The following is a 10,061-nucleotide window of genomic DNA, read 5'->3' as shown; positions in this document are numbered from 1 at the left end:
TCTTGTGTTTTTAAGGTTAGACTCTTTTGATTTTTGTTTGTAAACACTCATATTAAGCAATCAGGGTTTGAACTTGGTTAATCAGTTGGAATTTTTTTAAACGTTCATAGATCTCTCACCTAGAGTTCTAGATCTCCCATCATAATGTTCGATTTCAAGATCTGCTTTAGTTCCGGGTCCACCATCACCAAGCTTTAGACTCACAGATAAGTTTTATTTTTAAATTATAAAAATTTATTTTTGCTGTATAAACAGGATTTAGAAATCCTATTATGTTAATGAATAATTGATTATTGATACGTTTTTGTACAGGTAACAAAAGTTTTTTCTTAAAAGGACATAAGAAGAGTAGAAGGCAAACATGATATCTATAATAATAATCTTGGCTTTTCTCTCACCTCAGCCCTCCACGTCCTTCTTTTTGATGTGGGCATTTGCCGCCACGTGTCGGCTCTTTACTGGTCACGCTTTTCCTATTTTTTTTTTTAAATTTTTTCCCTTACTCTATTGGGCTCTGGCGTATTCTCTTTGGGCTATGGGGTTTTCTAATTTGTTCCACCATCGCGGCCCAGCTGAAGCACGCCTAGGGCTTCGACGTCTGTTCTTTGTCTTCGTCTTCTACCTTCTCATCTCTGAGTCGAGACCACGCAGAGATTCGAGACTGTTCCGTATGCCTAACGCCTCCGATCTCAATAACTTCGCACCTTAACTCCACCTCACTCCTTTTACTCCACTCCTTCTACTTCAATTGCGCCATCAATACACCTCTTCGTTTTCCATCGTATCCGGCTTGATCCTCACCTATAAATACGGCATCAAGCGATCTTACGATGCACACCTCAAATCTATCGAACTTTAGAAGTACGCTCTTTTCTAATCTCTTTTCTATCAACCGATTTCGATGGCGTTCACTCTTCTTAGCGACTTGAAAGCCGGCCGATGCTCCAATACCGCGGAGGTCCGTCTGCTGAGGGTTTGGGAGGCTAGGAATATCAACAAGGGCATGGAGCTAATGAGTCTTGACATGTTGCTAATCGATGAGAACGTAAGATCCGTTTGACTCTTCTAAAACCTCTTAATATTTTGTTTGTCTAAGATCCGTTTTAATCTTCTACCATCTCTTAATTGTTTAATTTTCTAAGATCCGTTTTAATCTCCAAAAATCTCTTAATAGTTTAATTTTCTATAGATTCTAATTTTTTTAATCTTCATTGCTCCATCAGTCTACTGTCGTGCACGGAACTGTCTCTGCCCTTCTCCAGCTTAGGTTCAGACCACGTATGACGGAGGGATCTGTATACACACTAAGCGGCTTCGATGTGACGCGCAGCAGCCCGAAATACCGGCTATCTGATGCGCCAGTAGCCATTCGTTTCAATGATGGCACCGAATTTGAAAAGCTAGCAACGACATCTCGGACGATACCCACGGAGCACTTCCGTTTCCGACCGTACGACCAGATACTTGGACTAGCCAACACTGGCAGACAACTCCCTGGTATATAAACATTTTGTTATTTTTTTTATGGTCGTCGTTTACTTATGTCATGCTCTAACGTTCTCCCAATCCATACTATGTCAGACGTAATGGGAGAGCTTAGTGCAATTAGGAGCACAATAACTGACCGTATCCCTGGGGCTCAGCGCGTAATGCTTAACTTGCGTCTTGAGAGGTATTGTCAATCTTCTCAGTTTCATTTGTTATTCTTTTAACTCTAGCATATCACTGACTCACTTTTTAACATGATTTTTTTGAAGCGATACTACTGTGTGTGTTAGTATCTTTGACTCCTTGGCCCTTGCATTCCATAGCAAGCTCGATGTGTACGGAAAAGAGCCAAGGATCGTTGTTGTAACAGCCGTGAATCCTAAGTTGGTTTCAGGTAAGCTTGCGTCCTGTCATGGAGTTGATTATTATAATTTTTTTTTTTGGTTGTTAAAAGCTTATATAAGGTCCCATGTGTTTTGGCAGGAAAGTTATATTTGAATGGCACTTCTGCGACACGTGTTTTTTTTGATTCCGAAACCGCTGTAGGCGTAGATGCATTAGCCAGGCAAGCATCCTTTCTCTTATTTGATAACGCTTTTTTTTTTTTTTTTTGCTATTGATTTGTCATAAGCGGTTACATTTTATTATCCTCGCAGGTTACCAAGTGGTGGTACAGACCAGGCAGGGTCTTCATCCAAGGTGGTTCACGCACAGAAGATTGAACCCATGACAGTTTCAGAGCTTAACCAATTTATCTTCACGGCCGATCCTCAGGTTTTTTTGTTTACATGTTCTTAATTTTACTACTTCCTAGACTTCACTTAAGATTGCGATTTTCTCTTGATTTGACAGATAATTGAGTTTCTCTGTACGGCCAAGGTGACTGAGATTCAGCTTGATGAGGGTTGGTGTTACATTGGCTGCTCCACTTGCTCCAAGAAACTCATCCGAGAGGAGACTTCATTCACATGCGTCCCATGCAATGAAACTAATGCTGTGGCTAAACTCAAGTAAATTATTTTCGGTTTGTGCTTTTTAGTGGTTGTAAAAAGTACTAAATTTCGTTCCAATTGGACAGGTATCGTGTGATTCTCTCCGTCTCAGATGACACTGGTGCAGCAGCTTTCCTTGGTTTTGATGAAGAGATTGCTAGCCTGACTCATGTTCTTGCTTCTGATGCTGCACATATCGTGGTAATCCCTCTAATTGGCCTCTACGCCTTGAGCGTGTAATGTATTATTGTATACTTAGTTTAAGTATTTTTTTTTCCTAAACATTGCAGGGGATAGGTACTAATGCCCAAGTTGACATCGACCTACCTCGCTCACTCGCTAATCTGGTGGGGAGTACCTACACTTTCCAGCTCAGGTTAAAGGACTTCAATTTTGGTCCAAATCACCGAAGCTTTACCATATCTCGCATATTCCCCGCACGTGATCTTGCGCCAAAGCCAACTTTTTCTGTGAGTGAACTTGAGGTCTCTTTATTTGTAAGTGACGCTTACATATTGATCTGATATAAAATTATCGGGTGTTGCTAGCAGGATGGTGGCGAGGATACCGATCAATCTATACCCCAATCTGTGGCAACAGGATTAGATGTCGGAGCTGGTATCGTAAACAATGGTGCAGATCAGCTCACCGATGCTGATGGTGCACGTATGGTGCATGAAGCAGCAGCATCGGGTGAAGACGCTGGGGAAGCAACTGCACGTAAGAAAGCACGTGTGGAATGAGTGCTACCTTGGAACCCAAACAACCACGATTAGACTATATGATTCTCTGTTTTTTATATTTGGATTTAGATTTGTCTTTTAGTTCTTTGTTTTTTTTTTTTAAGGTCTTTGCTATGTCGTTTTTTCAAATTTCTCTTAATGAAAAACTATGGGTCGTGGTTGTCCTATTTTCTATTTCTCAGGTGCCTGGCATTAATTATATTATCCATTAACTTCACATGTGTATGAACCACCGTCCGTCATGTAAAAACATAAATTAACCAAGTTAAAACATTAGTTTTCGTTCTGATACATGGTAAATTTAAAAACTATAAAAAGTCACCTCAACTTAAGTGTTAAATTCGAACTCTCTTTCCTCCTAGCACATTGGAAAAAGTATTGGTTTTGTACAATTAGTGGAAGAAAACCACTAACAATCAGTTTGCCTTGAGGTACAAGTCATTGGAAGTTCCGGCTAACCTTAAAATGTTGACATTTTATCACGTTGGCAAGCTACTTTACACGGCATCATTTAGGAACCCATGACATGTACTTAATGTGGATAAATTTCCTATAAAGTTTATAAAGATTGGGTTTGCGCTAGGGGTTATTCATGTATTTAAAATCAAACAAAATTTAGACTAAGTTTGCATTGTAGAGGCATATATTACAAAATCAAAACATAAAAATATAAATAAACCCATTACAAAAGTGGCTTCAAAGTGGGTATTTTAAATTTTTCTTCCTTTCCTCTTATGTTAGGGGAAAAAATTAGTAAGCATGATCGAAAGATCCAAGTGAAAAAAGAGGATTGCATAGAAAAACATTATACAGCGAATTTCCACTGCTTCTTCCAAGCCCTAATGACAAGTACTTAATGTGAAGAACATTTGACAACATTGAAGCTTTGACATACTTAATATTTTCGTTCTCTCTTACTACTATCTATGATTAATATAAAATTTATATTATGGTACATTAAATTAGAACAGTAACAATTGTATGCTGCCTGCCTGTACGTCTCCCATTCATAAAAAAAACTACACGCACATCCTCAAAACAGTGCACATAGCATGAAACAGCCGTTACAAACAAACCTCATAATTTTCTCTGGATTTTCGTTGCAGACTCTGTATCTGTGATTTCATAATAAAAAAAAAACTTTGGCTACATCTGCACTGCAAGAAGTCATGGTTAAGTCCCCGGTACCAGAAACAGATAAAGGACCTTTGAGGAGATCAAGGAGAACAGAAAGTGTTCCTCTACTATCCACACCATCATCATCAACTGCAACTAAAAGAAGCCGGAAAAAAAAAAAAGGTTAGTCGTAGCGATACACTAATTTACACATACTTATATATTTTGACGCCTTCTCCAAGTTATTTACTCTCTGTTTCATCAGTATCTGATGAACGCCAGCCTTGGTTGAAAGAGCAATTTCTACCACTCACACCTCCAACTTTGCTCGGATGCAGAGGAGACGTAGATCGTATTAAAGGTATATGACCCCTCATTCTGAGTCTTATTTATCAAGTCAAATCTAATTTGTTGGCTCTCCCTTTCTCCAATCCGATTACATTCTCAGAAACTAATGGGCGTCTCGCCCGACAGAACCGAAGAAGCATGCGCGCAGAAAAGAGAAACAAGGCACTACAACAAGAGATACAGCACAACACAGCCCCTATCTTAGCTGTCCAAAATAACACTATCAATGTTGTTGACACAGAACGTGGTAATGACCAAGCAGCTAGAACATTCAAAATTTTATTTTAATTCGTAACTCAACTTGCATTATTAATTTGAATTATAGATAACAGAAGAATAGCTCGGGCTCTGCGTATGGAGAGACTAATCAACAAGAGAGTAGCCACTACAAAAAAATGTTAGCTCTTCGTTAAGACTTATAATTGCTGGCAGTTTACAAAGCGTCTTAAGCTACTACAGTCTTTCTATTACTAATACCATAGTTTTAACTTTTTTAAAACAGCATTAGTGTGTGCGAGTGGAAGCCGACCAGGTATGATTCAAACCATCTATGCACATGAAATTAACAATATATGATGCCAATAAAACTTTCTCAACTGAACTGGCAGGGAGGTACCGGCGCCCAGTTGTAAACAAGTGGGAGTTAGCAACATGCCCGGACTGTCAAGCAATTGTCTGGAATGCAGAAGCTGTAGTTCAAGAGACAAGGAACTCACCCAGAAGGTTCAGCATATGTTGTCAGCAAGGGCGTGTAAAGCTACCACCTAGACGACAACCACCTTCGCCTCTGAAAGAACTTCTCCAAAGATCAAGCTTCAAAATTATGATCCGCGTTGCTAATGGAATGTTAGCCTTCACATCCATGGGTGGCCAAATTGACAACTCTGTTACTAACACTCCTGGACCCTTTTCATTTAGACTTCATGGGCAAACTCACCACAGAATTGGTTCTCTACTTCCACCAGAGGGGAAACCTCCGCAGTTCTCGCAGCTTTACATAGTCGACACAGACAATGAACTGGCAAACAGAAAGAAGGCATTCAGCAAGGGTACGTCCGATCTAGCAGTTGATGATAATGTGATGGCTGGTTTGATCAAGATGTTGGATGAACATAATCCACTCGCCAAGACTTTCAGACATGCACGAGACCGTATTTTATCTGGTGACACCGTTGAATTCAGTGTAACTTTAGTGAATCAGAAACATCGAGGACGGCAATATGACTTGCCAACTGCAGGTGAGATAGGTGGTTTGTACGTTGGCGACTTCAATAATAATCTTGGCTTTTCTCTCACCTCAGCCCTCCACGTCCTTCTTTTTGATGTGGGCATTTGCCGCCACGTGTCGGCTCTTTACTGGTCACGCTTTTCCTATTTTTTTTTTTAAATTTTTTCCCTTACTCTATTGGGCTCTGGCGTATTCTCTTTGGGCTATGGGGTTTTCTAATTTGTTCCACCATCGCGGCCCAGCTGAAGCACGCCTAGGGCTTCGACGTCTGTTCTTTGTCTTCGTCTTCTACCTTCTCATCTCTGAGTCGAGACCACGCAGAGATTCGAGACTGTTCCGTATGCCTAACGCCTCCGATCTCAATAACTTCGCACCTTAACTCCACCTCACTCCTTTTACTCCACTCCTTCTACTTCAATTGCGCCATCAATACACCTCTTCGTTTTCCATCGTATCCGGCTTGATCCTCACCTATAAATACGGCATCAAGCGATCTTACGATGCACACCTCAAATCTATCGAACTTTAGAAGTACGCTCTTTTCTAATCTCTTTTCTATCAACCGATTTCGATGGCGTTCACTCTTCTTAGCGACTTGAAAGCCGGCCGATGCTCCAATACCGCGGAGGTCCGTCTGCTGAGGGTTTGGGAGGCTAGGAATATCAACAAGGGCATGGAGCTAATGAGTCTTGACATGTTGCTAATCGATGAGAACGTAAGATCCGTTTGACTCTTCTAAAACCTCTTAATATTTTGTTTGTCTAAGATCCGTTTTAATCTTCTACCATCTCTTAATTGTTTAATTTTCTAAGATCCGTTTTAATCTCCAAAAATCTCTTAATAGTTTAATTTTCTATAGATTCTAATTTTTTTAATCTTCATTGCTCCATCAGTCTACTGTCGTGCACGGAACTGTCTCTGCCCTTCTCCAGCTTAGGTTCAGACCACGTATGACGGAGGGATCTGTATACACACTAAGCGGCTTCGATGTGACGCGCAGCAGCCCGAAATACCGGCTATCTGATGCGCCAGTAGCCATTCGTTTCAATGATGGCACCGAATTTGAAAAGCTAGCAACGACATCTCGGACGATACCCACGGAGCACTTCCGTTTCCGACCGTACGACCAGATACTTGGACTAGCCAACACTGGCAGACAACTCCCTGGTATATAAACATTTTGTTATTTTTTTTTATGGTCGTCGTTTACTTATGTCATGCTCTAACGTTCTCCCAATCCATACTATGTCAGACGTAATGGGAGAGCTTAGTGCAATTAGGAGCACAATAACTGACCGTATCCCTGGGGCTCAGCGCGTAATGCTTAACTTGCGTCTTGAGAGGTATTGTCAATCTTCTCAGTTTCATTTGTTATTCTTTTAACTCTAGCATATCACTGACTCACTTTTTAACATGATTTTTTTGAAGCGATACTACTGTGTGTGTTAGTATCTTTGACTCCTTGGCCCTTGCATTCCATAGCAAGCTCGATGTGTACGGAAAAGAGCCAAGGATCGTTGTTGTAACAGCCGTGAATCCTAAGTTGGTTTCAGGTAAGCTTGCGTCCTGTCATGGAGTTGATTATTATAATTTTTTTTTTGGTTGTTAAAAGCTTATATAAGGTCCCATGTGTTTTGGCAGGAAAGTTATATTTGAATGGCACTTCTGCGACACGTGTTTTTTTTGATTCCGAAACCGCTGTAGGCGTAGATGCATTAGCCAGGCAAGCATCCTTTCTCTTATTTGATAACGCTTTTTTTTTTTTTTTTTGCTATTGATTTGTCATAAGCGGTTACATTTTATTATCCTCGCAGGTTACCAAGTGGTGGTACAGACCAGGCAGGGTCTTCATCCAAGGTGGTTCACGCACAGAAGATTGAACCCATGACAGTTTCAGAGCTTAACCAATTTATCTTCACGGCCGATCCTCAGGTTTTTTTGTTTACATGTTCTTAATTTTACTACTTCCTAGACTTCACTTAAGATTGCGATTTTCTCTTGATTTGACAGATAATTGAGTTTCTCTGTACGGCCAAGGTGACTGAGATTCAGCTTGATGAGGGTTGGTGTTACATTGGCTGCTCCACTTGCTCCAAGAAACTCATCCGAGAGGAGACTTCATTCACATGCGTCCCATGCAATGAAACTAATGCTGTGGCTAAACTCAAGTAAATTATTTTCGGTTTGTGCTTTTTAGTGGTTGTAAAAAGTACTAAATTTCGTTCCAATTGGACAGGTATCGTGTGATTCTCTCCGTCTCAGATGACACTGGTGCAGCAGCTTTCCTTGGTTTTGATGAAGAGATTGCTAGCCTGACTCATGTTCTTGCTTCTGATGCTGCACATATCGTGGTAATCCCTCTAATTGGCCTCTACGCCTTGAGCGTGTAATGTATTATTGTATACTTAGTTTAAGTATTTTTTTTTCCTAAACATTGCAGGGGATAGGTACTAATGCCCAAGTTGACATCGACCTACCTCGCTCACTCGCTAATCTGGTGGGGAGTACCTACACTTTCCAGCTCAGGTTAAAGGACTTCAATTTTGGTCCAAATCACCGAAGCTTTACCATATCTCGCATATTCCCCGCACGTGATCTTGCGCCAAAGCCAACTTTTTCTGTGAGTGAACTTGAGGTCTCTTTATTTGTAAGTGACGCTTACATATTGATCTGATATAAAATTATCGGGTGTTGCTAGCAGGATGGTGGCGAGGATACCGATCAATCTATACCCCAATCTGTGGCAACAGGATTAGATGTCGGAGCTGGTATCGTAAACAATGGTGCAGATCAGCTCACCGATGCTGATGGTGCACGTATGGTGCATGAAGCAGCAGCATCGGGTGAAGACGCTGGGGAAGCAACTGCACGTAAGAAAGCACGTGTGGAATGAGTGCTACCTTGGAACCCAAACAACCACGATTAGACTATATGATTCTCTGTTTTTTATATTTGGATTTAGATTTGTCTTTTAGTTCTTTGTTTTTTTTTTTTAAGGTCTTTGCTATGTCGTTTTTTCAAATTTCTCTTAATGAAAAACTATGGGTCGTGGTTGTCCTATTTTCTATTTCTCAGGTGCCTGGCATTAATTATATTATCCATTAACTTCACATGTGTATGAACCACCGTCCGTCATGTAAAAACATAAATTAACCAAGTTAAAACATTAGTTTTCGTTCTGATACATGGTAAATTTAAAAACTATAAAAAGTCACCTCAACTTAAGTGTTAAATTCGAACTCTCTTTCCTCCTAGCACATTGGAAAAAGTATTGGTTTTGTACAATTAGTGGAAGAAAACCACTAACAATCAGTTTGCCTTGAGGTACAAGTCATTGGAAGTTCCGGCTAACCTTAAAATGTTGACATTTTATCACGTTGGCAAGCTACTTTACACGGCATCATTTAGGAACCCATGACATGTACTTAATGTGGATAAATTTCCTATAAAGTTTATAAAGATTGGGTTTGCGCTAGGGGTTATTCATGTATTTAAAATCAAACAAAATTTAGACTAAGTTTGCATTGTAGAGGCATATATTACAAAATCAAAACATAAAAATATAAATAAACCCATTACAAAAGTGGCTTCAAAGTGGGTATTTTAAATTTTTCTTCCTTTCCTCTTATGTTAGGGGAAAAAATTAGTAAGCATGATCGAAAGATCCAAGTGAAAAAAGAGGATTGCATAGAAAAACATTATACAGCGAATTTCCACTGCTTCTTCCAAGCCCTAATGACAAGTACTTAATGTGAAGAACATTTGACAACATTGAAGCTTTGACATACTTAATATTTTCGTTCTCTCTTACTACTATCTATGATTAATATAAAATTTATATTATGGTACATTAAATTAGAACAGTAACAATTGTATGCTGCCTGCCTGTACGTCTCCCATTCATAAAAAAAACTACACGCACATCCTCAAAACAGTGCACATAGCATGAAACAGCCGTTACAAACAAACCTCATAATTTTCTCTGGATTTTCGTTGCAGACTCTGTATCTGTGATTTCATAATAAAAAAAAAACTTTGGCTACATCTGCACTGCAAGAAGTCATGGTTAAGTCCCCGGTACCAGAAACAGATAAAGGACCTTTGAGGAGATCAAGGAGAACAGAAAGTGTTCCTCTACTATCCACA

General features: G+C 39.9%; 2 protein-coding genes across 4 annotated transcripts; both read left to right on the top strand.

Annotated features, from left to right (window-relative positions):
- Nucleotides 1-496: 496 nt before the first annotated feature.
- LOC106397505 (replication protein A 70 kDa DNA-binding subunit A-like) lies at nucleotides 497-3,440 on the top strand. Of its 2 annotated transcripts, none has more exons than XM_013838098.3 (10): nucleotides 497-1,045; nucleotides 1,224-1,497; nucleotides 1,582-1,672; nucleotides 1,758-1,882; nucleotides 1,972-2,053; nucleotides 2,145-2,262; nucleotides 2,341-2,498; nucleotides 2,567-2,681; nucleotides 2,771-2,950; nucleotides 3,029-3,440. In XM_013838098.3, the coding sequence occupies exons 1-10, from the start codon at nucleotides 902-904 to the stop codon at nucleotides 3,221-3,223; spliced, it is 1,482 nt and encodes a 493-aa protein (XP_013693552.1). In that variant the 5' UTR covers nucleotides 497-901; the 3' UTR covers nucleotides 3,224-3,440. The 2 variants fall into 2 exon arrangements, with proteins under 2 accessions (XP_013693552.1, XP_013693558.1); XM_013838104.3 differs by having other exon boundaries at nucleotides 500-1,045; nucleotides 3,032-3,440.
- Nucleotides 3,441-6,210: 2,770 nt separating this feature from the next.
- LOC106445757 (replication protein A 70 kDa DNA-binding subunit A-like) lies at nucleotides 6,211-9,025 on the top strand. Of its 2 annotated transcripts, none has more exons than XM_013887383.3 (10): nucleotides 6,211-6,630; nucleotides 6,809-7,082; nucleotides 7,168-7,258; nucleotides 7,344-7,468; nucleotides 7,557-7,638; nucleotides 7,730-7,847; nucleotides 7,926-8,083; nucleotides 8,152-8,266; nucleotides 8,356-8,535; nucleotides 8,614-9,025. In XM_013887383.3, the coding sequence occupies exons 1-10, from the start codon at nucleotides 6,487-6,489 to the stop codon at nucleotides 8,806-8,808; spliced, it is 1,482 nt and encodes a 493-aa protein (XP_013742837.1). In that variant the 5' UTR covers nucleotides 6,211-6,486; the 3' UTR covers nucleotides 8,809-9,025. The 2 variants fall into 2 exon arrangements, with proteins under 2 accessions (XP_013742837.1, XP_013742839.1); XM_013887385.3 differs by having other exon boundaries at nucleotides 6,213-6,630; nucleotides 8,617-9,025.
- Nucleotides 9,026-10,061: the final 1,036 nt, after the last annotated feature.

Source organism: Brassica napus, chromosome A2 (assembly GCF_020379485.1).
Source record: "Brassica napus cultivar Da-Ae chromosome A2, Da-Ae, whole genome shotgun sequence".
In the NCBI taxonomy this organism is placed as follows: Eukaryota; Viridiplantae; Streptophyta; class Magnoliopsida; order Brassicales; family Brassicaceae; genus Brassica; species Brassica napus.
This window is presented reverse-complemented; position numbering and strand designations above follow the sequence as displayed.